The sequence below is a fragment of the Neoarius graeffei genome, chromosome 12 (genome assembly GCF_027579695.1).
Source record: "Neoarius graeffei isolate fNeoGra1 chromosome 12, fNeoGra1.pri, whole genome shotgun sequence".
Classification (NCBI taxonomy): Eukaryota; Metazoa; Chordata; class Actinopteri; order Siluriformes; family Ariidae; genus Neoarius; species Neoarius graeffei.
Genome location: NC_083580.1, coordinates 22,539,027 through 22,565,985, shown reverse-complemented (window position 1 = coordinate 22,565,985; position 26,959 = coordinate 22,539,027). Strand labels below are relative to the sequence as shown.

The following is a 26,959-nucleotide window of genomic DNA, read 5'->3' as shown; positions in this document are numbered from 1 at the left end:
TAAAAGATGTCTTAGACACCCACCTCTGTTCAGTGATGGTCGTTCCAGGTTGACAAAAATGAACGATCCTCTCTGGCTAAGATGTCTGCCAGTTTTCTGGAAGTCCTCTCATACTCCCCCACCAGTTGAAGGGATCTCATCCCAAAGTGCATAGAAACATATCTGTGAAGATACTCAGTCATCCAGGTACATAGTAATCTGTGGTTGGTAGAAGAGAGCAACTGGACTTCAAGCAAGTCCAGTTGCTCTCTTCTACCAACCACAGATTACTATGTACCTGGATGACTGAGTATCTTCACAGACTGAATGGATGAAGAACACAAAGAATAAAAGTGAAACTAGATAGATAGATGTGACTAAAGTCACAGTGATTTGTGCTAGCTCTTACAAACCAGGACGTCTGGTCACCATACCCTATAGATCCGGAATCGTAAGAGATAGAGAATGATGCTCAGTGAGGAAAAAAGCCTGTTTTTCCACGGATCATTCAAGTTCAGTGATCTGGATCAGCACCAAAAGTCATAGCAACTTAATTCAGCCCAGAGGTATTCTGCATGTGAAATTTGGTGATGATTGGTTGAAAACTGAGGAACAAATACCATCCTAAAACGTTAGGAGAATAATAAGAAGAATAATAAGGAAATAAAGTGGAAAGCTCCTGAGTGAGAGTAACAATTTGCGCCAGCACTGCTAGCACAAATTAATGAATAAATTAGTATAGCAATGAATTAAAATGAAAATTAAGATGTGTCTATCACATGCTTATGTAATATAACTACTTTTCATAGACAGATAGCTATGATTCCATGATGGAGATATTTTCTTCCAAGTTAAGTGCAATACAGTACCATTTTCACTTGATTTGGCACAGCTAAATTTCAGAGGATTTATTGATCTAAATGAAACAATTAAACAATCAGTATTCTAGTAATTTAAGATTCACAACTGTTCCTACAAAGTTGCACATGTGCATGGTCACCTAATTCTGATAATGCTCCCATGCAGAGAAAGATAAAATCTGCAAAAAAATGTGTATAAAAAAGTTAGTTGATTGGAACAACTGACAGATGATTACAGTGCAGTTCAGACCAGCCACATGAGTAGGGATGATAATTTTCCATTTCAGAAAATTGCCAATTCCATTTTTTTCTCATCTCATCATCTCTAGCCGCTTTATCCTGTTCTACAGGGTCGCAGGCAAGCTGGAGCCTATCCCAGCTGACTACGGGCGAAAGGTGGGGTACACCCTGGACAAGTCGCCAGGTCATCACAGGGCTGACACATAGACACAGACAACCATTCACACCTACGGTCAATTTAGAGTCACCAGTTAACCTAACCTGCGTGTCTTTGGACTGTGGGGGAAACCGGAGCACCCGGAGGAAACCCACGCGGACACGGGGAGAACATGCAAACTCCGCACAGAAAGGCCCTCGCCGGCCACGGGGCTCGAACCCAGACCTTCTTGCTGTGAGGCGACAGCGCTAACCACTACACCACTGTGCCGCCTCCATTTTTTTCTGTTTTCTTTAATAAGAGATAGGAAAAACTTTCCATGTCCCAATGATACAGTTATGGATATGATACAGTTTTGGAGTTCTGAAATTCATAAAACACAAAACTTGAGCAATACATTTTTATTCAATTTCTACATAATTATAGACTTTCAGGTTCAAACTGGGAGAGTGAGAGAAAGACGTTGCTGAAGAAATGTATGGTATCACCTATGCTGAAATGCATCAAAATGAATTAAGACATGTCAGAGCTCAACATTTAACTTTTTAATCCACTTGTCCAGTCGGACAAGCAGCAAGATTTTTCACTTGTCCTGACCATAACCTTTTTATTATTATGTATTTACTATTTCAATGAAAGGAAAGTGGTTAACAAAGTTTGTCAGAAATCAGGTATAGTTATGATAATAATTTTCTTTAATAATTTATACATTTTCAATAAAACTCAAACTTGGGCGGCACGGTGGTGTAGTGGTTAGCGCTGTCGCCTCACAGCAAGAAGGTCCTGGGTTTGAGCCCCATGGCCGGCAAGGGCCTTTCTGTGCGGAGTTTGCATGTTTTCCCCGTGTCCGCGTGGGTTTCCTCCGGGTGCTCCGGTTTCCCCCACAGTCCAAAGACATGCAGGTTAGGTTAACTGGTGACTCTAAATTGACCGTAGGTGTGAATGTGAGTGTGAATGGTTGTCTGTGTCTATGTGTCAGCCCTGTGATGACCTGGCGACTTGTCCAGGGTGTACCCCGCCTTTCGCCCGTAGTCAGCTGGGATAGGCTCCAGCTTGCCTGCGACCCTGTAGAAGGATAAAGCGGCTAGAGATAATGAGATGAGATGAGATGAAACTCAAACTTTAACTGTAACAATAAACAAAATCTATCGAGTGCCCAAGTGGCACGGTGGCTAGCACTCTTGCCTCACAGCAAGAAGATTCTGGGTTTGAGCCCAGTGGCTGACGGGGGCCTTTCTGTGTGGAGTTTGCATGTTCTCCCTGTGTCTGCGTGGGTTTCCTCCGGGTGCTCCGGTTTCCCCCACAGTCCAAAGACATGCAGATTAGGTTAATTGGTGGCTCTAAATTGACTGTAGGTGTGAATGTGAGTGTGAATGGCTGTTTGTCTCTATGGCCAAGTTTACATTAGACCGTATCTGTCTCGTTTTCTTTGCGGATGCACTGTCCGTTTACATTAAAACGCCTGGAAACGCCGGGAAACGGGAATCCGCCAGGGTCCACATATTCAATCCAGATCGTGTCTGGTCCGGTGCTGTGTAAACATTGAGAATACGCGGATATACGGATACGCTGTGCTGAGCTCTAGCTGGTGTCGTCATTGGACAACGTCACTGTGACATCCACCTTCCTGATTCGCTGGTGTTGGTCATGTTATGCGACTGCTGAAAAACGGCGCGGACTTCCGCCTTGTATCACCTTTCATTAAAGAGTATAAAAGTATGAAAATACTGATGCAAATACTGCCCATTGTGTAGTTATGATTGTCTTTAGGCTTGCCATCCTTCCACTTGCAAGTGGTAAGTGACTTGCGCACAGCGGCTCAGTCCCGAATCACTGCTCGTGCACTACACTTGCGCGCTCTGTGAGCTGCGCAGGGCCGGAGTGCGCACCCTCCAGAGGGCACTCGCTGTTCAGGGCGGAGTGATTTGGAGCGCAGCCGCTGAGGAGGAAGCAATGAGCCGCACTGACAAATTTCAACTTACGTGCCGAATTAGTCATGTGATTAGCGTATCCGTGTATTGGCGTTGCTGTGTGCACGCGAATCGTGTATTGGCGTTGCTGTGTGCACGCTAATCGTTTTTAAAAACGTTAATCTGATGATCTGCTGATACGGTCTAATGTAAACCCCACCTATGTCAGTCAGCCCTGCGATGATCTGGCCACTTGTCTAGGGTGTACCCCGCCTCTTGCCCATAGTCAGATGGGATAGACTCCAGCTTGCCTGTGACCCTGCACAGGATAAGTTATGGATAATGGATGGATCTGCATCCAGGATTGTTATGTTTTTTAAATCCCACTTCCACTGGCTCCTGGACACTCTTGACCAATCACATGTGTTCCCACAGAAGCTTTTTGATCCATCCCGCCTGCTCCCACAGTTATGTTTGTTTGTATCCCCAGAATAGTTTCTAATGAACTTAGCTAGATTCATTTTTCAATTTTAAATTAAAGCAATCCTGACACATTCATTCATTCATTCATTCATCTTTAGTAATTGTTGTGTGACACATACCACATCCAAAATGCACCTATATTAATCAACATGGGCTTTTTTGTCTTGCAAGCTTCATATGTGACTGCCTTATTTGGCATAGTCCCATGGAAAAGATCATTTCTTATTTAGAGTCTTATGGAGAAAAAAAAACTCATGGAAATGATAGTCATTACTATATCCTGCATCTAATGCTGTAGTAAATCTTGTGCCAACATTCATTCATTCATTCACTATCTATACCACTTATATACTGAGGGTCACAGAGGAAGCTGGAGCCAATCCCAGCTGATTTCAGGCAAGAGGTGTGGTACACCCGAGACAGGTCACCAGTCTATCGCAGGGCTAACACAGAGACGAACAACCAATCACATTCATACCTATGGGTAATTCAGAGTAGTCACTTGATCTAATCCTTATGTCTTTGGAATGTGGGAGGAAACCAGAACACCTGGAGGAAACCCACGCAGGCACGAGGTGCCACCGGGGTGCTGTCCTCATGTGCGAATAATGCATATTAATTGTTGATGTCAGAGTTACATACAGAGTTACACAGTTACAGCTCCACCTCATACACTTCAATGTCTGATGACAAGACCATGAAACTCAGAGTGTCTGATGGTAAGAATGTAAGTCAAGTTTATTTGTATAGTGCTTTTAACAATAAACATTGTTGCAAAGCAGCTTTACAGAATTTGAACGACTTAAAACATGAGCTAATTTTATCCCTAATCTATCCCCAACATCAGAATGTAGTGATTGTCAGAAGTGTCGAACAATTAAAATGGTTGGAAGTTAATTAGTGTGGCAGCAAAAATGTCAGTTTTAACGGGTATGATTGGACTTTCAAAAAATAAGTAAGGCATAGGGCTGTTATGAGACTCAAGCAGGGATGATTTTCCACGATCACTGAAAAATCACGGAATCGCTTGTCTGAAATGGAACTGCCATTCTGAAACGGAAAACAGGTTTTTGTCAACATCCAGTTTCAAAACCCAAGAAATTCAATCCATGTTTTGTTTTTGGCAAAAAGAAATCAAATCTCGGTGTAACCCAGTGTAGCAGTTCAGTATGAGTGGGTGGAGCACAGAGGATGGCAGGACAGAGATCAGGTTTATAATAAGGCTTTATTGCCACACTTTTCAGTCTAACAATCGTAACCCAACAGACACACCCACGCAACCGGCGTCTAGCTTGGGGATGAGCTCCTCTGCTCTCTGCTCTCCCTCTTTAAATAGGGTGCGGTCACTGGGAAGACACACACAAACACAGGTTAATTGGCGTCAGGTGTAGTGATTCTGCCACTTACCTTCCCTGACTCCGCCCTCCTGTCACAGACCGGCGCTTGACCATGCCCCCGCTGCCACACCCAGGTTCTCAACAAACTATCAACGTCCTGCCATGTTGTAGATTAGATTAGATTAGATAAAACATTATTGTAAATGACGCAAGGGCTGGGGCGGCACGGTGGTGTAGTGGTTAGCGCTGTTGCCTCACAGCAAGAAGGTCCGGGTTCGAGCCCCGTGGCCGGCGAGGGCCTTTCTTTGCGGAGTTTGAATGTTCTCCCCGTATCCGCATGGGTTTCCTCCGGGTGCTCTGGTTTCCCCCACAGTCCAAAGACATGCAGATTAGGTTAACTGGTGACTCTAAATTGACCATAGGTGTGAATGTGAGTGTGAATGGTTGTCTGTGTCTATGTGTCAGCCCTGTGATGACCTGTCCAGGGTGTACCCCGCCTTTCACCCGTAGTCAGCTGGGATAGGCTCCAGCTTGCCTGCGACCCTGTAGAACAAGATAAAGTGGCTAGAGATAATGAGATGAGATGAGACGTGAGGGCTTATGATCAGTGTGAAGCCTAACCTGCATGTCTTTGGACCGTGGGGGGAAACTAGAGCACCCGGAGGAAACCCATGCAGACACGGGGAGAACATGCAAACTCCACACAGAAAGGCCCCTGTTGGCCACTGGGCTTGAACCCAGAACCTTCTTGCTGTGAAGTGACAGTACTACACCACTGTGCCGCCCCGGATGCACATGTATTCTAATTTTATTTTTATTACTTGAATTTCAGAATGTACATTTGCCTATCTGATTATGTATTTTTGGAACACGGTCCATGTACAGTACCAGTCAAAAGTTTGTACACCCCTACTCATTCATAGATTTTTTTTTGTATTTTAACTATTTTCTACATTGTAGAACAATACTGAAGACATCCAAACTATGAAATAACATATGGAACAGATATGGAATTATGTGGTTAACAAAAAGTGTTAAAAAATGTTTCATATTTTAGATTCTTCAAAGTGCCACCATTTACCTTGATGACGCTTTGCACACTATTGGCATTATCTTAACGAGCTTCATGAGGTAGTCACCTGGAATGCTTTTCAATTAACAGGTGTGCCTCATCAAAAGTTCCATCAATCCATTTTCTCCCACTTATCCAGGTCTGGGTCACGGGGGTAGCAGCCTAAGCAGAGCAGCCCAGACTTCCCTCTCTCCAGCCACCTCTGCCAGCTCTTCCAGGGGAATACCGAGGCGTTCCCAGGCCAGCTGAGAGATGTAATCTTTCCAGTGTGTCCTGGGTCTGCCCTGGGGTCTCCTCTCAGTGGGGCATGCCCAGAGAACCTCCCCTGGGAGGTGTCCAGGGGGCATCCTAACAAGGTGCCCAAACAACCTCAACTGACTCCTTTCTATATGGAGGAGCAGCAGTTCTACTCTGAGTCTATCCCAAATGATCAAGCTTCTCACCCTGTCTCTAAGGGAGAGCCCAGCCACCCTATGGAGAACTCATTTCGACCACTTGTATCTGCAATCTCATTCTTTTGGTCACTACCCACAGCTCGTGACCGTAAGTGAGGGTGGGAACATAGATGGACCAGTAAATTAAAAGCTTTGCCTTTTGGCTCAGCTCTCTTCACCACAAAAGACCAGTTTAGCATCCACATTACTGCTGACGCTGCCCTGATCCGTCAGTCCAACTCCCGCTCCCCCCACCCTCACTTGTGAACAAGACCCTGAGATACTTAAACTCCTCCACTTGAGACAGCAACTCCCCCATGACCTGAAGTAGGCACTACACCTGTTTTCGGCTGAGCACCATGGCCACGGACTTAGAGGTGCTGATCCTCATCCCAGCCGCTTCACAATCAGCTGCAAACCATCCCAGCACATGCTGTAGGTCACAGATTGATGAAGCCAACAGGACTACATCATCCACAAAACACAGAGACGCGATCCTGATGCAACCAAACCAGACACCCTCCACCCCTTGGCTGCACCTAGAAATTCTGTCCATGAAAGTTATGAACAGAACCAGTGACAAAGGGCAGCCCTGGTGGAGTCCCCCACATGCACCTGGAATGAGTTCAACTTACTGCTGGCAATGTGAACCAAACTCTTGCTCCAGTCATACAGGGTCCGAATGGCCCACAGTAGTGGGCCCTGAACCCCATACTCCTGAAGCACCCCCCCACAGGGCACCCTGAGGGACATGGTCATAAGCCTTCTCCAGGTCCACAAAACACATGTAGACCTGTTGGGTAAACTCCCATGCACCCTCCAGTACCCTTGCAAGGATAAAGAGTTGGTCCAGTGTTCCACAACCAGGACAAAAACCGCATTGTTCCTCCTGAATCTGAGGTTCAACTATCGACCGGACTCTCCTCTCCAGCACTCCAGCATAGGCTTTTCTGGGGAGGCTGAGAAATGTGATCCCCCTATAGTTGGAACACACTCTCCCACCACCCCAGTCTGCTAATCCAGAGGCACTGTCCCCGACCTCCATGCAATGTTGAAGAGGCGTGTCAGCCAAGACAGCCCAACAACATCCAGCACCTTCAGGAATTCAAGACGAATCTCATCCACCCCCTGAGCCTGGCCACCGAGGAGCTTTAAGCTACCTTGGCAACCTCAGCCCCAGTGAAGGGTGAGTCCTCCCAAGCACCCTCAGACTCTGTGTCCTCCTTGGACAATATGAAGGTGGGATTGAGGAGATCCTCGAAGTATTCCTTCCACTGTCCCCAGTGTCCCCAGACGATGTCCCCAGTTGAGGTTAACAGCACTCCATCCCCACTGTAAACAGTAAGGACAGAGCACTGCTTCCCCTTCCTGAGCCACTGGATGGTTTGCCAGAATCTCTTCGAGGCTGACCAAAAGTCGCTTTCCATGGCCTCACCGAACTCCTCCCACACCCAAGTTTTTGCTTCAGTGACCGCCAGAGCTGCATTCTGCTTGGCCCTTCGGTATCTGTCAGCTGCCTCTGGAGACCTGCAGGCTAACCAAATCTGATATGACTCCTTCTTCAGCTTGACTGCTCCCCTCACTGCAGGTGTCCACCACCGGGTTCAGGGATTACCGCCACAACAGGCACCAACAACCTTGCAGCCACAGCTGTGTATGGCCACCTCAGCAATGGAGATACAGAACATGGTCCACTTGGACTCAATGTTGCCATCCTCCCCCAGTATGCAGTTGAAGCTCTGCCGGATGTGACAGTTGAAGATCTGACGGACGGGAGCCTTCGCCAGATGTTCCCAGCATACCCTCACTACACATTTGGGCCTACCAGGTCTGTCTGGCCTCCTCCCCTGCCACCTGATCCAGCTCGCCACCAGGTAGTGATCAGTTGACAGCTCTGCTCCTCTCTTCACCCGAGTGTCCAAGACATATGGTTGCAGATCAGATGAAACAACTACAAAGTCAATCATCCATCTATGGCCTAGGGTGTCCTTGTGCCATGTGTACTTATGGACACCCTTATGCTTGAACATGGTGTTCATTATGGCCAAACCATGCATGGCACAGAAGTCCAACAACAGAACACCGCTCGGGTTCAGATCGGGCAGGCCGTTCCTCCCAATCACACCCCTTCAGGTCTCACCGTCGTTGCCCCCGTCAGCATTGAAGTCCCCCAGTAAAACAATGGAGTCCCCTCGTGGTGCACTGTCTAGTACCCCCTCAAGGACTCCAAGAAGGCCGGGTACTCTGAACTACCATTTGGCGCATAAGGGCAAATGACAGTCAGAGACTGTTCTCTGACGCAAAGGCGCAGGGAAACGACCTTCTTGTTTACTGGGGAGAACTCACCCTTGGCAACTCCAGCATGTAAGAGAGTCCAGCCCCTCTCCAGGAAATTGGTTCCAGAGCCCAAGCTATGTGTTGAGGTGAGCCCACTATATCTAGTCAGTACCTCTCAACCTCACACACAAGCTCAGGCTCCTTCCCCACCAGGGAGGTGACATTCCATGTCCCCAAACCCAGTTTTGTCAGTTGGGGATCAGTACGCCAGGGCCTCCACCTTTGGCTGCTACCCGATCCACAATGCACCGGACCCTTACGGCACCTCCTGCGGGTGGTGGGTCCACAAGAGAATGGTTCTGTGTTACTCATTTGGGCTAGGCCCAGACAGGCCCACTCTCATCAAAAGTTAATTAATGCAATTCCTTGCCTTCGTAATGTGTTTGAGATCAAACAGTAAATAGTAAATAATAAAAATACAGTAAATAGCCCTATTCCATAACTGTAGTAATCCATGTTATGTCAAAAACCACTCAACTAAGTAAAGAGGAACGACATCCATCATTACTTTTAGACATGAAGTGTCTTTTAATTAATATAAATAAAGAAAAACCACTGAATTAGGTGTGTCCAAACTTTTGACTGGTACTGTGTATTTCCAATTTTTAAAATTTACACAACAGCCAACATGCCAACTTCAGCCAAACTTCATTGTTATTTAGTGGGACTATGGAAATAACTAGATAACGAGTATAGTTAGTTCATTTATATATGCTTATTTAGCTAAACTGTGTATATAACAAACCAGCAACTATTGTTTGCTCCACAGCAAGCTAACTACATAGTGTATGTTCCTGCATTGCCCCAGTGTTCTGTTGAGTTCTCAAATCCTTCATTTTCAGAAATGTCATTTTTATTCTTGATGTGTTGTGGGTTAATGTTACTGCATTATCATTTAAATCATCAGATATATGTGCTTTCTCATATTATTGTGTTTGCACTTCAGGGTTATTATAGTATGAAATTAAGTGTGTGCATACTACCTGTTTCAGGGACATCCAGGGACTCCTGGAGAGGCCGGACCTCCTGGACCACCAGGTTCACCAGTAAGTCTGAAGAGAACATTTTAGAAACTTGTATGTCCACAAACCTGAATACTATTCATGATATAATACATTAAATTAGGACGGTGTGTTTTTAATTTTAAGATGCATTGTGATTCTTATTAGAATCTCCAGAAATTTTCAAACTAATCACAAATGATTGTTGGTGCCAGATGGGCTGGTTTGAGTATTTGATATGCTGTTAATCTCCTGTGAATTTCACAGAAAACAGCCTCTCGAGTTAATACAGAATGACAAGAAAAACAAAAAACATTCTGCATGTAGAGGGTCTGCAGGCTGAAATGCCTTGTTGATGAGAAATCAGAAGAGAACAATCAGACTGATCTGAGCTAACAGGAAGTCTATAGTAACTCAAATAATCACTCTTTACAACCATGGTGAGCAGAATGCATCTCATAAAACACAACACATCAAATCTTGAGGTGGATGGGCTACAACAGCATAAGACCACATCAGGTTTCACTCCTGTCAGCCAAGAATAGGAATCTGAGGCTATTATGGGCACAATCTCACAAAATTGGACAGTTGAAGACGAGAAAAATGCCACTTAATTTTTTTTTCTTTTGAACCTTCAGCTGTCCAGTTTGGATGAGCCTGTGCCCATAATAGCCTCAGATTCCTGTTCTTGGCTGAGAGGAGTGGAACCCAATGCGGTCATCCGCTGTTGCAGCCCATCCCCCTCAAGGTTTGGTGGTTTGTGCATTCTGAGATGCTTTTTTGCTCACCACGGTTGTAAAGAATGACTACAAGAGTTACTGCATCCTTCCTGGCAGCTCAAACCTATCTGGCCATTTATCTCTAACCTCTATTATCAACAAAATGTTTCTGAACTCTTGCTCATTCAATGTTATTTTGTTTTTCACACCATTCTGTGTACAACCCCGATTCCAAAAAAGTTGGGACAAAGTACAAATTGTAAATAAAAATGGAATGCAATCATTTACAAATCTCAAAAATTGATATTGTATTCACAATAGAACATAGACAACATATCAAATGTCGAAAGTGAGACATTTTTAAATTTCATGCCAAATATTGGCTCATTTGAAATTTCATGACAGCAATACATCTCAAAAAAGTTGGGACAGGGGCAGTAAGAGGCTGGAAAAGTTAAAGGTACAAAAAAGGAACAGTTGGAGGACCAAATTGCAACTCATTAGGTCAATTGGCAATAGGTCATTAACATGACTGGGTATAAAAAGAGCATCTTGGAGTGGCAGCGACTCTCAGAAGTAAAGATGGGAAGAGGATCACCAATCTCCCTAATTCTGCGCCGACAAATAGTGGAGCATGTGGCAGCGGGGGCGTGGTCAAGCGCCGGTCTGTGACAGGAGGGCAGAGTCAGGGAAGGTAAGTGGCAGAATCACTACACCTGACTGCAATTAACCTGTTTGTGTGTGTCTTCCCAGTGACCGCACCCTATTTAGGGAGGGAGAGCAGAGAGCAGAGGAGCTCTCCCGAACCAGACACCTGATGTGTGTGCGCATGTGTCTGGCTGTGTGTGTGTATGTTCCACTGAAAAGTGTAGCAATAAAGCTATTTGTTGAACCTGATCTCTGAGCTGCCGTCCTCTGTGCTCCACCCCTTCATAAGAACTGCTACAGTGGACCCAAAACCCGGGACCTGGAGCACAGCAGCCTAACAGCCCCATGGAGTCCTCCCCGTTCGCTGAACTGGTCCACGCCCTCGCCACGGCCCAGCAAAGCCAGCACCAGGCACTACTCACCCTCCGAAAGGAGCAAGAAGAGCAGTTCGAGGCCCTGGTGTTGGCCCAACAAGAAGATCGAGAGGCGTTCCGGCACCTCCTCGCGTCGGCGGGGTCCACCAGTGCTCCTACCGCGGGCCCGTCTCCCCTCATCGTCACCAAGATGGGCCCGCAGGACGACCCCGAGGTGTTCATCATGCTCTTCAAGCAAGTCGCCGAAGCCTCGGGGTGGCCGATGGAGCAGCGTGTGGCACGCCTCCTCCCCCTGTTATCGGGAGAGGCACAGCTGGCCGCGCTACAGCTCCCCGCCGACTGCCGGCTGGCCTACATGGACCTCCGCCGGGCCGTCCTCCAGCGCGTGGGGTGCACCCCAGAACAGCAGCGCCAGCGCTTCCGCGCGTTGCGCTTGGAGGAAGTCGGCCGGCCGTTTGCGTTTGGCCAGCAACTCCGGGACGCCTGCTGGCGGTGGCTGAGGGCCGACAACCGCGACGCCGAGGAAGTCATCGACCAGGAGGTGCTGGAACAGTTCATCGCTCACTTGCCAGCAGGAACTGCGGAGTGGGTCCAGTGCCACCGCCTGGCGTCGCTGGATCGGGCAGTCGAGCTGGCGGAGGACCATTTGGCAGCTGTCCCGGCGGCAGAACAGCAGATGGCATCTTCTCTTCTCTCCTCTTCTCTCTCTCTCTCTCTCTCTCTCTCTTTCCCCCTCCTCCTGTGTCCCGTCCTCGCCCCATTCCCCCACCGCGGAGGCGGGGGCCGGCACCACCCCAGCCGGCCTGCCACACCCGCGGTGCCCTTCCGTTTCTCCCTTCTGTGTCTGTCTCTCCCCCACCTTAGGTGAATGAGCCTCGGATCACCAGTGCAGAGGGAAAGCCCGGGCCGGTTTGCTGGTGCTGCGGGGAGCCGGGCCACTTTCAACAGCAGTGCACGGCGATGGAGGTGGGCACGGTGGTTCGGATCCCCGACGAGCCAGAGGCCGCCCTCAATAGGGCCGGAGCGTATCGCATACCGGTGAGTATCCAAGGGGATACATATCAGGCGTTGGTGGATTCGGGCTGTAATCAGACCTCAATTCACCAAAGCCTGGTTCAAAACGAGGCATTGGGGGGAGCACAGGGGGTGAAGGTGTTGTGTGTGCATGGGGATGTTCACAGCTACCCACTGGTGTCAGTCCAAATTTTTTTCCAAGGGGAAAAATTTATAGTGAAGGCTGCGGTTAATCCTCGCCTTACCCACTCTTTGATTTTGGGGACTGATTGGCCGGGATTTCGGGGTTTGATGATGCGCTTAGTAGAGAGTGGGTCCTGCCATTTAGCAGGGGGAGGTCCCGGTGTCGCTTTGGCAGGAGCAGCTGTCACAGAGCCATCTACATCATCTCCGCGTCAGAGTGAGGAGCCCCAGGCTCCTCCTCTCTCTCTCGGGGAATTCCTCGCGGATTTCCCGTTAGAACAATCGCGAGATGAGACTCTGCGACATGCGTTTGACCAAGTGAGAGTAATCGATGGTCAAACGCTCCTGCCGAACGCCACCCCGTCCTTCCCCTATTTCTCTATTATGAAGGACACATTATACCGAGTGACGCAGGACACTCAGACGAAAGAGCAAATCACGCAGCTTTTAATTCCAAAGAGCCGCCGGGAATTGGTATTCCAGGCGGCTCACTTTAATCCCATGGCTGGACACCTAGGGCAGGACAAGACACTAGCCCGAATAATGGCCCGATTCTATTGGCCGGGGATTCGCGGCGATGTTTGTAGGTGGTGTACGGCATGCCGCGAATGCCAGTTAGTAAATCCAGCAGCCATTCCAAAAGCGCCTTTGCGCCCTCTTCCATTGATCAAGACCCCGTTTGAGAGAATTGGGATGGATCGCGTCGGGCCATTAGATCGGTCAGCACGAGGGTACCGCTTTATATTAGTTCTGGTGGACTATGCAACGCTATACCTGGAAGCAGTGCCTCTGCGCAATATCTCAGCACGCAGTATTGCAGAGGCACTCTTCCGCGTCATCTCCCGAGTCGGAATCCCGAAAGAGATTCTGACTGATCAAGGCACTACATTTATGTCACGAACACTGCGCGAACTGTATGGGTTATTGGGGATTAAGCCGATCCGCACCAGCGTGTATCACCCACAAACGGACGGTTTAGTAGAACGGTTCAACCGCACCCTCAAAAATATCATTAAAAAATTCGTAAGTGAGGACGCACGTAATTGGGATAAGTGGCTCGAGCCCTTGTTGTTCTCAGTGCGAGAGGTTCCCCAGGCCTCCACGGGGTTCTCCCCGTTCGAATTATTATATGGGCGTAAGCCGCGCGGCATCCTAGACGTGCTGTGGGAAAATTGGGAGGAGGGACCTTCACAAAGCAAGAATGAAATTCAATACGTTATGGACCTGCGCGCAAAACTCCACACACTCACACACCTAACCCAGGAGAATTTGCGGCAGGCCCAGGAATGGCAAGCCCGCCTGTACAACAAGGGTACGCGCCTTAGGGAGTTCACACAGGGAGATAAAGTACTCATACTGTTGCCCACTTCGAGCTCCAAATTGATTGCCAAGTGGCAAGGTCCCTTTGAGGTCACACGGCGAGTCGGGGATGTCAACTACAAGGTGAGGCGAACGGACAGGGGTGGGGCGCTACAAATTTACCACCTCAATCTCCTTAAACTCTGGAAAGAGGAGGTCCCCGTGGCGTTGGTGTCGGTGGTTCCGGAGAAGGCGGAGCTGGGGCCAGAGGTTCAAAAAGGGGCATTGACATCACGTACCCCTCCGGTCCCCTGTGGAGACCACCTCTCCCCGACCCAGCTCACGGAGGTCGCCCAGTTGCAGACCGAGTTTTCGGATGTGTTCTCGCCCCTGCCCAGTCGCACTAACCTCAGAGAGCACCACATAGAGACGGCTGCGGGGGTAGTAGTGCATAGCCGCCCTTACAGACTACCCGAACACAAAAAAAAGGTGGTTCAGGAAGAACTTGAGACCATGCTCGAAATGGGCATCGTCGAGGAGTCCCACAGTGACTGGAGCAGCCCGGTGGTCTTGGTACCCAAGGCCGACGGGTCAGTCCAGTTCTGTGTGGACTACAGAAAAGTCAACGCGGTGTCTAAATTCGACACGTACCCAATGCCTCGTATTGATGAGTTGCTCGATCGACTCGGCACTGCTCGCTTTTATTCGACGCTGTATTTGACGAAGGGATATTGGCAGATCCCCTTGACTCCACTATCCCGAGAAAAAACGGCCTTTTCCACACCATTTGGTTTACACCAATTCGTCACCCTTCCGTTTGGGCTGTTTGGGGCGCCCGCTACATTTCAGCGGCTGATGGACAGAGTCCTCCGCCCCCACGCCACCTATGCAGCTGCTTATCTAGATGATATCATCATCTATAGTAATGACTGGCAGCAGCACCTCAAACATCTGAGGGCCGTCCTTAGGTCGCTGAGGCGAGCGGGGCTCACAGCCAACCCAAAGAAGTGTGCGATTGGGCGGGTGGAAGTATGGTATCCAGGCTTCCACTTGGGCAACGGGCAGGTGCGTCCCCAAATTAATAAGACGGCAGCGATTGCGGCCTGCCCGAGGCCCAAGACCAAAAAGGGGGTGAGACAGTTCCTGGGGCTGGCTGGCTATTATCGTAGGTTTATACCTAATTATTCGGACGTCACCAGTCCGCTGACTGATCTCACTAAAAAGGGGGCACCAGATCTGGTCCAGTGGACGGAGCAATGCCAGCAGGCTTTTTCGGAGGTAAAGGCTGCACTGTGTGGGGGGCCACTTTTACACTCCCCTGACTTTTCTCTCCCCTTTGTGTTGCAGACCGATGCGTCGGACAGAGGGCTGGGGGCGGTTTTGTCCCAGGAGGTGGAGGGGGAGGACCGCCCAGTCCTGTACATCAGCAGGAAGCTGTCAGTACGTGAGGGGCACTACAGCATGATAGAGAAGGAGTGTCTGGCGATCAAGTGGGTGGTCCTCGCCCTCCGTTACTACCTGCTAGGGCACCCTTTCACCCTCTGTTCAGACCACGCGCCCCTCCAGTGGCTCCACCGCATGAAAGATGCCAACGCGCGGATCACCCGTTGGTATCTGGCACCCCAACCCTTCAATTTTAAGGTGGCCCACAGGCTGGGGGCGCAGATGGTCGTGGCGGACTTCCTCTCCCGTCGGGGGGGGAGTTGGCTGCAGGCCGGACGGCCGCCCGGCCTGAGTCGGGCGGTGGGGGTATGTGGCAGTGGGGGCATGGTCAAGCGCCGGTCTGTGACAGGAGGGCGGAGTCAGGGAAGGTAAGTGGCAGAATCACTACACCTGACTGCAATTAATCTGTTTGTGTGTGTCTTCCCAGTGACCGCACCCTATTTAGGGAGGGAGAGCAGAGGGCAGAGGAGCTCTCCCGAACCAGACACCTGATGTGTGTGCGCGTGTGTCTGGCTGTGTGTGTATGTTCCACTGAAAAGTGTAGCAATAAAGCTATTTGTTGAACCTGATCTCTGTCCTGCTGTCCTCTGTGCTCCACCCCTTCATAAGAACTGCTACAGAGCAATATCAGAAAGGAGTTTGACAGTGTAAAATTGCAAAGAGTTTGAACATATCATCATCTACAGTGCATAATATCATCAAAAGATTCAGAGAATCTGGAAGAATCTCTGTGCGTAAGGGTCATCAAAAGATTCAGAGAATCTGGAAGAATCTCTGTGCGTAAGGGTCAAGGCCGGAAAACCATACTGGGTGCCCGTGATCTTCGGGCCCTTGGATGGCACTGCATCACATACAGGCATGCTTCTGTATTGGAAATCACAAAATGGGCTCAGGAATATTTCCAGAGAACATTATCTGTGAACGCAATTCACCGTGCCATCCACCATTGCCAGCTAAAACTCTATAGTTCAAAGAAGAAGCCATATCTAAACATGATCCAGAAGCGCAGACGTCTTCTCTGGGCCAAGGCTCATTTAAAATGGACCGTGGCAAAGTGGAAAACTGTTCTGTGGTCAGACGAATCAAAATTTTAACTTCTTTATGGAAATCAGGGACGCCGTGTCATTCGGATTAAAGAGAAGAAGGACGACCCAAGTTGTTATCAGCGCTCAGTTCAGAAGCCTGCATCTCTGATGGTATGGGGTTGCATTAGTGCATATGGCATGGGCAGCTTACACATCTGGAAAGACACCATCAATGCTGAAAGGTATATCCAGGTTCTAGAGCAACATGTGCTCCCATCCAGACGACATCTCTTTCAGGGAAGACCTTGCATTTTCCAACATGACAATGCCAAACCACATACTGCATCAATTACAGCATCATGGCTGCGTAGAAGAAGGGTCTGGGTACTGAACTGGCCAGCCTGCAGTCCAGATCTTTCACCCATAGAAAACATTTGGCGCATCATAAAATGGAAGATACGACAAAAAAGACCTAAGACAGTTGAGCAACTAGAATCCTACATTAGACAAGAATGGGTTAACATTCCTATCCCTTAACTTGAGCAACTTGTCTCCTCAGTCCCCAGACATTTCCAGACTGTTGTAAAGAGAAAAGGGGATGTCTCACAGTGGTAAACATGGCCTTGTCCCAACTTTTTTGAAATGTGTTGTTGTCATGAAATTTAAAATCACCTAATTTTTCTCTTTAAATGATACATTTTCTCAGTTTAAACATTTGATATGTCATCTATGTTCTATTCTGAATAAAATATGGAATTTTGAAACTTCCACATCATTGCATTCCGTTTTTATTTACAATTTGTACTTTGTCCCAATTTTTTTGGAATCGGGATTGTAAAATCTAGAAACTATTATGTACAAAATCTCATGAGATCTGCAGTATCTGAAATACTCAAATCAGCCCTTCTGGTACCAACAACCTTGCCACAATCAAAGCCACAGAGATCACACTTTTTCTTCATTCTGATGTTTGATGGAAACTTTAAAAGTAGATGGCCTTTCGATTTCATAAAATCAGTGAAATTTAGTTCCGTCTAAAATTTGGTCATTGTGATATGTTTATTTCTGAAATATCTAAAAAAAAAAAACGCAGACCATTCTGTGGCTAGGAAGTTATTTAATTTGAGGGGATTCCCTAGCAAATAATGTGCATGAAATTTCTTGCTTCACACAGTCAAGCAGACAGAGGAATTCTGGTGAGCACATGTGCAGGTTTACCTGCTTCTTCTTCTTCTTCTTTTCCTTCTTCTGTTGGGTTTTCCGTCATGCAGCATTCATTGTTGCATTACTGCCATCTACAGGTTTATCTTGACCATGCACGGACAATTACATTATTTTGTCGCTAAACGAACAGATGATCACACCGAGGTGCTCGCTGACCGCTGATATTTATTAGTTCGGTCCTGCGTTTCCTTTCCTTTGCAACACAATGTCTTTTCTTCTCACCTTCCGTTACTGTAGTTGGTCTTTCACGTTTCATTCACGTCCTCCATTTTCCTCTCCTGTTTCAAATTTGTATCCCACAATGCCTTGTGCAAACTGGGAAAGCCCACCACGTGATGCATGACAGTATCTTGAATTGGGTCACAATGAAGCAAGAAAAAATAGCGGACAATTTAGGGCCACATGGCCCTAAATTCATTAATTGTTCTATTTAAAAAAAAATTGGAAGTCTGTGATTTTAATTCAGTAGCTTTGGGTCGACTAAACAAAAATAATTGGGTGTCAGGGAAAATTCTTTTTATGACCTAAACTTGAAAAATCTTAGTCAGTCTACCTTTAACTGAAGCTCTTGACTTGTCACTTCATGATTTTTTTTTTTGCATTGCACTGCTGCCATTGGTTGATTAGATACTCGCACGAATGAGCAGGTGTCTAGGTGTTCCTAATAAAGAGGATGGTGAATGTATGTACTAAATAGTTTATGAACGGGGGTGAAAGTAAGCCGGTCCTGGCCGGTCCGGTGTATACCACTAAAAGATTTGGCCGTACCGGAAAGAAAAATATACTGTCTCTGAAAAAAAAAAAAAGCACTTTCAGCATAACAACACACCTGCTAACGTCAATTTACCAAAAGCAACACGTTTTCCTCAATATACATTGCATATAACTCATTCTGACCTGACTCTGAATTATGTCTGAAGTGAATTCCTTCCGTGTTTCACTCGACAGACAACGTGCAAGATGGTGCGCAGAGCCCACTGCTTAACCATCTTGCGCCAACGTGTGCAGATGATATCCAAAGTGTTTTAATAGACAGATGTTTGTTGCAAAGTCTCCCAAATAAAAACAACATATACAGAAACATATGTTGATGTTTCAATATTCTATTATGTGTGCAATGTTTTGCTGGACAAACAACGAGCGAGCTACAGCGCGCGTACAGCTTAACCAGATCTTGTGCTATAATGTGCGCAGCTGGTAATCAAAGTAACTTTCACTTTTCTGTTCTGTTACACTGTTCTGTTCTGTGTCCAATGTCCAAAATGAAAAGTTAGTTTTCAACTGTTCAGCTAAAAAAAAATGTTATTAAAACGATTGTGTTGTTGAAATTATGTTTGCAATTTATTTATAATCAAAAACTGATACAGGTGGATGAAAGAGTGATAGTAGTACTATACTAGTACTACTGAGTGATAAGAAGTCCTAGTGAATGCTTGATAAGTAGACAATAATAAATAATTAGGTGTATTTTTCGGCACGCGATGTGCGCGCACTATGATTCAAAATAATAGTCGGCAAGAAATAAAAGTTACTTTCACCCCTGTTTATGAATACTCCGAAGTATACAGTATGTTTTTTGTCAGTACTTATTGACAAAAATCAACACCTGCCCTTATACTTCCAATGTTTTGAAAGTGTCAAAAATTTTCAAAGTTTTGAAAAAGTGTCTTTTGATTGTTGTAATTTGGAATGATACAGTTGTGGTAGATAGATATTAGGTCCTTTCTGAGGTATTCCTTTAAACATAAGTAGCACAATATAGCCAATTAACCAAGTAGGCAAGTGTCACATGAAAAACAGATGCATTTTTTCTGAAACATTCCTGAATTATCTGTTTTTTATTTTTTAATTTTAATTTATTTTAATTTTAATTTAATATTCTTCAACACCCAACTATGTGAAAGTGTGTGTGTGTCAGATAAACCCTTATACCTTTGTCATTTAGGGCCCTCCTGGATCACAAGGCCCTGCTGGCACACGAGGGCCTAAGGGAAGACGGGTAAGATCTATGGGTGTGTGTGTGTGTGTGTGTGTGTGTGTGTGTGTGTGTGTGTGAATAACATATTGCTTACCAAGCTATCTCACACACACACACACACACCAAATGTTTATTATCAGCCCCATAATACATTAACATGAATTTCACAGACATAGAGAGAGAGACTTGCTGCAGTTATCAGTGCACATGCAACATTGTTATATTCAAATTATCTGGTATTGATTTGTAAATTGCTGGGTTTCATGTGACGTCACATCCACCCCATTAGTTATTCAAAACTTTAGCTGGCAGTCTACCAAAGCTCAGTTGACAGTGTTTGTACGGAGATGGTGCATTGCTTGCATGAAAAATGCCTTACGCTTGCATTGTTGTAGGCTGTTCAAATCAAACCATGAAACTGATAAGTTTCTTCAGGGTTCCCCGTGAACTAATAAAAAAGGGTGAATGAGCACAGTATTTCACACAAAAAAAAACGTCGAGAAAAGTGGCTTTTGAACCTCTCACTGAAATCGAAGGGAGCCGAGTCGAAGCATGCTTGAGTTTGCAGTGACCACTTTGTGAAAGGTTTGTATCCCTCTCAGCTATGTCGTTAGTGTTTTCTAAATACTTTTCTTGCTGTGTCATTATTTTACAGTACTTTTTTTAGTCACGAAGCGCTAAAGTCCCCAGCTGTTTCTTTGTTTACTCCTCACAAAGTCCATATGCATGAAGGTTGCGACAAAATTCTTACCCAGCCATACAGTTACAATGCGCCGTGATCACTTCTCAATCTTGTTTAACAAAGAGCCAGGTCTTTAAAGGGGTTTCTGATCATTTTTGTGAATGATTTACCTGAGAGATAAGCGCGAACACAAGTGAGAATCAAGCGAACTGTGGTTTGTTTACACTTCAATTTGCAGTGCTTCGTTGTAAAGATGCGAATGAAAAGCTTAAAAAAAACATACTTACACAGGTAAAAACAATACAGGATTCATTCGACAGTGACTTGATACAGAGGTCCTTTACCCAGTCACATACAAAAAAGTTGTAAGCCTCCATACTCTTTCATGCTTTCATCTGTTTTGCGATGTAGAAGGATGTCTGCAACACCAGATAGTTTGAGTTGTCGGGGAACTCGACTGAAGGGTAGTTTTCAAGATCGTATGACAAATCCTTCTTTCCCAGACTGTAGGGGCCTATTCTATTGCACATACTGTAGCAATCTTCTGAATATATCTAAAGCGAGCAGTGGCTTCTAGATTACAAGCATACTCTGATGTTATCACTAGTTGTTTGCACTACAGCAGCCATTTAGACCACCAGCTATTTCACTTCTGGTAAAACCGCTAAGAAAAGTCAAGTGACTGAAACCCAGCAACAGTCTGCATGCTGGTGTCTTCAAATGAAGATACAGTGGCATGCAAAAGTTTGGGCACCCTTGCTGAAAATGTCTGTTACGGTGAATAGTTAAGTGAGCAGAAGATGAACTGATCACCAAAAGGCATAAAGGTAAAGACGAGACATTTCTTTTCAGCGTTTTATGCAGGATTTGTGTATTATTTTTGTTTTGTACAATTGGAGAGTGAAAAAAGAAAAGGAACACCATGCGAAAGTTTGGGCACCCCAATACATTTGAGTTCTCAGGTAACTTTTACCAAGCTTCCAGACCTTAATTAGCTTATTGATCTGTGGCTTGTTCAAATTTTTCATTAGGAAAGGTCAGATAATGCAGATTTCAAAGCTGTATAAATTCTCTGACTCCTCAAACTTGTCCCTAAAATCAACAGCCGTGGGCTCCTCTAAGCAACTCCCTCACATTCTGAAAAATAAAATAATTGATGTTCACAAAGCAGGAGAAGGCTACAAGAACATAGCAAAGTGTTTTCAGGTAGCTGTTTCCTCAAATTGTAATGTTATTCAGAAATAGCAGTTAACAGAAACAGTGGAGATCAAGGTGAGGTCTGGAAGATGAAGAAAACTTTCTGAAAGAACTGCTCGTTGGATTGCTAGAAAGGCAAATAAAAACCCCTGTTTGACTGCAAAAGACCTTCAGAAAGATTTAGCAGACCCTGGAGTGGTGGTGCACTGTTCTACTATGCAGTGACACCTGACCAAATATGACCTTCATGAGAGAGTCATCAGAAGAAAACCTCTCCTGTGTCCTGGCCACAAAATTCAGTGTCTGAAGTTTGCAAATGAACATCTAAGCAAGCCTGATGCATTTTGGAAACAAGTCCTGTGGACTGATGAAATCAAAATAGAACTTTTTGGCCACAATGTGCAAAGGTATGTTTGGAGAAAAAAGGGTGCCAAATTCCAGGAAAAGAACACCTCTCCAACTCTTAAGCATGGGTGTAGATCAATCATGCTTTGGGGTTGTGTTGCAGCCAGTGGCACAGGGCACATTTCATTGGTCGAGGGAAGCACGGATTCGAATAAATACCAGCAAACTCTGAAAACAAACATCACACCATCTGTAAAAAAATTTGAAGTTAAAAAGAGGATGGGTCCTACAATAAGACGATGATCCAAAACACACCTCAAAATCTACAATTGAATACCTCAAGAGGCACAAGCTGAAGGTTTTGCCATGGCCCTCACAGTCCCCTGACCTAAACATCATTGAAAATCTGTGGATAGATCTCAAAAGCGCAGTGCATGCAAGACAGCTGAAGAAACTTGTAGAACTGGAAGCCTTTTGCAAGGAGTTGGCCACGAGTTGGCCTAGTGGTTAGCGTGTCCGCCTCTCGATCGGGAGATTGTGAGTTCTACTCACGGTCGGGTCATACTAAAGACCATCATAAAAATGGTACCTACTGCCGTCTAGCAAGGCACGCTGCAATCCGGATGTGAGTGGGGAGTCAAACTCTCGCGGTTACCAGAGGACTCGCCGCCCCCCCCCCCCCCACACACACACACACACTGTAACCCTAGCTATGTAATAGGCGAGAGGCTGAGGGCTATGGAAACGGAGATCAGTGCTGCCACATGGCATGGGAAGGACTTTGACTTGACTTGACACAATAGACTTGAAGTTAAAACTATAATAAATTCAGAAATGAGACTGGTGCTCATACTCAGCTCGTGTTTACACAATTACATTTTTTGACAATATTGTATACAGGAATAGAAGAGAAATTATTTATAATTGTGCTACCCAGTATCACCCAGATGATGATGGGTTCCCTTTTGAGTCTGGTTTCACTCAACGTTTCTTCTTCATGTTGTCTCAGGGAGTTTTTCCTTGCCACCATCACCTCTGACTTGATCATTAGGGATAATTTTTTTTTTAATTGAAAATTTACATCCAGAATTGAGATGTTTTTGTAAAGCTGCTGGGTGACAATGTCCATTGTTAAAAGCGCTATACTAGAGCATCTCAAAATATTAGAATATCGTGAAAAAAGTTAATTTTTTCATAATTTAATTTAAAAATGTAAAAGTTCATATATTCTATATTCCTTACATGTAGCATGAGATATTTCAAGGCTTTTTTGTTTTAATTTAGATAATTATGGTTTATAGCTCATGAAAATCAGAAATCCAGTATCTCAAATTATTAGAATATTTCCAAAGATCAATAAAAAATGGATTTACAATACAGAAATGTCCAACTTCTGAAAAATGTGTTCATTTATACACTCAGTACTTGGTTGGGGCTCCTTTACCATGAATTACTGCATTAATGTGGCATGGCATGGAGGCGATCAGCCTGTGGCACTGCTGACGATTATTGAAGCCCAGGTTGCTTTGATCGTGGACTTCAGCTCGTCTGTATTTTTGGGTCGGGTGTTTCTCATCTTCCTCTTGACAATACCCCGTAGGTTCTCTATGGGCTTCAGGTCAGGCGAGTTGGCTGGCCAATCAAAGCACTGTAATATCATGGTCAGCAAACCATTTGGTAGTAGTTTTGGCACTGTGGGGAAGTGCAAGCCCTGCTGGAAAAGGAAATAATCATCTCCATAAAGTTTGTCAGTGAATGGAAGCATGAAGTGCTCTAAAATCTCCTGGTAGATGGCTACGTTAACTTTGGAATTGATAAAGCAGTGGAAGCAATGGCCTAATGGTTAGAGAAGCAGCTTTGGGACCAAACGGTTGCCAGTTCGATTCCCTGGACCAGCAGGAATGACTGAAGTGCCCTTGAGCAAGGTATCTAACCCACAACTGCTCCCCAGGCTCTGGGTATGTTGTATGTTGCTCTGAGCATCTGCTAAATGCCAATAATGTCATGTAAAATACAGTGGACCAACACCAACAGATGACATGGTACCCCAAATAATCACAGACTATGAAAACTTCAAACACCTTGGATTCTGTGCCTCTCCAGACTCCAAGACCTTGATTTCCAAATGAAATGCAAAATTTACTTTCATCTGAAAAAAGAACTTTGGACCAGTTCTTTCTCTCCTTAGCCCAGGTAAGACATTACATTACATTAATGGCATTTAGCAGATGCTCTTATCCAGAGCGACAGTTGAGGGTTAGGTGCCTTGCTCAAGGGCACTTCAGCCATTCCTGGTGGTCTAGGGAATTGAACCGGTGACCTTTTGGGCCCAAAGGTGCTTCTCTAACCTTTAGGCCATGGCTTCCACCAAGATGCTTTTTATGTTGTCCCTGGTTCAGGAGTGGCTTGATATTAGGAATATGACAATTGTAGCCCCTTTCTTGAAGACGTCTGTGTGTGGTGGCTCTTGATGCACAGACACCAGCCTCAGTCCACTCCTTGTGAAGCCCTTCCAAGTTCTTGAATCAACTTTTCTTGACAGTCCTCTCAAGGCTGTGGTCATCCCTGTTGCTTCTGCACCTTTTCCAGTCAGCCTTTTCAGCAATGACCTTCTGTGGCTTACCCTCCTTGTGGAGGGTGTCAATGATCATCTTCTGGACAACTGTCAAGTCAGCAGTCTTCCCCATGATCGTGGTTCTGTGTACTGAACTAGACTGAGAGATACACGGTGTTTACCCTGTTTTACTCAGTCAAAATGAATATTATAATCTTTTGAGGTTTTTTTGAGTTTTTTTTTTTTTTTTTGCTGTGGGCCATAATTATTAAAATTAAAATAGAAAAATGCTTGAAGCATTTTAATTTACTTGTAATGAGACTAGAATAGATACAATTTCCACTTTCTTAAATAACTGATGGAAAGTATTGAACTTTTTCATGATATCCTAATTTTTTTAGATGGACCAATACAAATAAAATTGATTTGAATTTTATTTGTACACACCTATACACACAACAGCTCATTTACTGTTATTCATCACTTTTCTGCTACACTCATCTGTCTTAGGTGCTCATTCATCTCCTTTTCCATCTTCTCTGTCTGTCTTTGATTATGCTTATGTCAATCATTTCTCTTTTGCCTCATTTATGTTATTCCTCTGTGACCACTAACACCATTAGAATGGTGTTTAAGAGGACCCTGATATCTTAATTGATTTTATGTTTACTTTGAGTATTTTAGCATTTCCTTTCAAATTATTTTTCTCTTTATGTTCTTATTTTAAGAGTTCTGACTCTGTGTGTGTGTGTGTGTGTGTGTGTGTGTGTGTGTGTGTGTGTTTAGGGCCCACGAGGACCAGATGGTCCAATTGGCGAGGCTGGCACTGAGGGCAAAAAGGTAAGAGTTCAGAGATTTTGACTTAATACCAATACCAGACTTGGCACCATGATATGTGTCGTGGTTTTTTTTTGTTGTTGTTTTTTGTCCAAATCATGTGTAAGCTGTCTTAGAGTGGGGCTGGAAACAGGCAGAGGAAGCAGTGATATGGTGCAGAAAATAGTGCTCTTTATTTTAAAATTGAGGTGTGAGTGAAAGCATGTGTGGGGAGCTCTTGATGCTCGAGTGGTGATCATGGCGGTGAAGTGCAGGCTGGATGGGATGGGAGCAGTGCTGACGTGTCCGACGGAATGCATCAGCCACATTTGCAGGATTCTCTCATCCTCGCTGTCTATAGGCAAAAGAAAGAGGCATTAAGATAGGAGTCTTTGCGAGTGAAAGTTTACTTGCTTGTGTGTGGGCATGGTGCCTTTTTTTTCTCGCTGGGGGGGGTTTACATAATTAGCATGCTCCAGTTGTGCAGTCAGCATGCCCTGCCATCTGGCCATGTGTGTGCTGTTGGTCCACAACATCGGTGGTACTGAAATGCTGAAACAGAGAATAGTGAGGAGGAGGATGCTTTCCCTTCAGCACCACTGGAGTGGCACGGCGAGGAGCGCTTGCCTGTTTGGAGGCCCATGCCACTGGAACCTTTCCATACATTATGCACTAAATTCTCACTTTGTGTTTTTATCAACCTAATTGGATGCTTATGGGTCATGAAGTAAATGTACTAATTGTGGCTATTCACATTACAAGGGAACTTGCTTATTTTATAAGATGGGTTAATAATGTGCATAACTGTGTTTTAATAAAGCACAATATATATTTGTACACAAGAATATTATCTAGATAAGGTCCTTACCCAGATAATGTTCTTTGTCCTTAATTTTCTTTGTGGTTTTAAGGAAGTAGGAAGAGTTATTGGATCTTAAAATGATTTTAAAAAAATACAGTGGAACTGAACATACAGTGAGGTCTAAAAGTCTCATCTCATCTCATTACCTCTAGCCGCTTTATCCTTCTACAGGGACCAAATTGAAAATCTGGGATTGATTGATTTTAAAACTGAAAATAAAGAATTCTTGAATTTAAAAAAAATTTAACCAAAGAAACGAAAATGTTCAAATTCTTGGATATTCAGTATTCAAGATTCTGCACCATTTCTCGGTTGCTGTTTAAAGTTGCACAAATTTGTGAAATTGACCATGTTTAACTGCTTTGTACAAAAGGTCAGAGTCTTATCCCTTCCACTGAAGCACACATTCAGATGACAACGCAATGGATTTGATCGAACTTGGATCGTCATGTTTACGCAAAGTTACACAAAATAGAAGCACTTTCACTAGTGGTCACACACTTTTGGATTCCAATATATGTATCAGTGGAAGGAAGCTCATGGACTTGATAAAGTAAAACTAATTTGGGAAAGACAATATTATGAACATAAACCTAATCACTGAATTCAAATGTTTTTAATACTTCACTCAGAAAGTTATTGGTATCCTAGCAGGATTCATATAGTTGACTATTATTATTATTTTTTTTTTTTGTGTGTGTGTGTGTATAGTGATGTAGTGGTTAGCACTGTCGCCTCACAGCAAGAAGGTTCTGGGTTCGAGCCTAGTAGCCGACAGGGGCTTTT

At 45.2% G+C, this 26,959-nt stretch overlaps 1 protein-coding gene across 1 annotated transcript in view; it reads left to right on the top strand.

Moving 5' to 3' along the window:
* The window catches only part of col27a1a (collagen, type XXVII, alpha 1a), a 227,375-nt gene that overhangs the window by 107,034 nt on the left and 93,382 nt on the right, over positions 1-26,959 (top strand). The window contains exons 27-29 of the mRNA XM_060936627.1: positions 9,802-9,855; positions 19,685-19,738; positions 25,282-25,335. Of these exons, the coding sequence (XP_060792610.1) occupies positions 9,802-9,855; positions 19,685-19,738; positions 25,282-25,335 (162 nt within the window). The remainder of the gene's footprint in view (positions 1-9,801; positions 9,856-19,684; positions 19,739-25,281; positions 25,336-26,959) is intronic.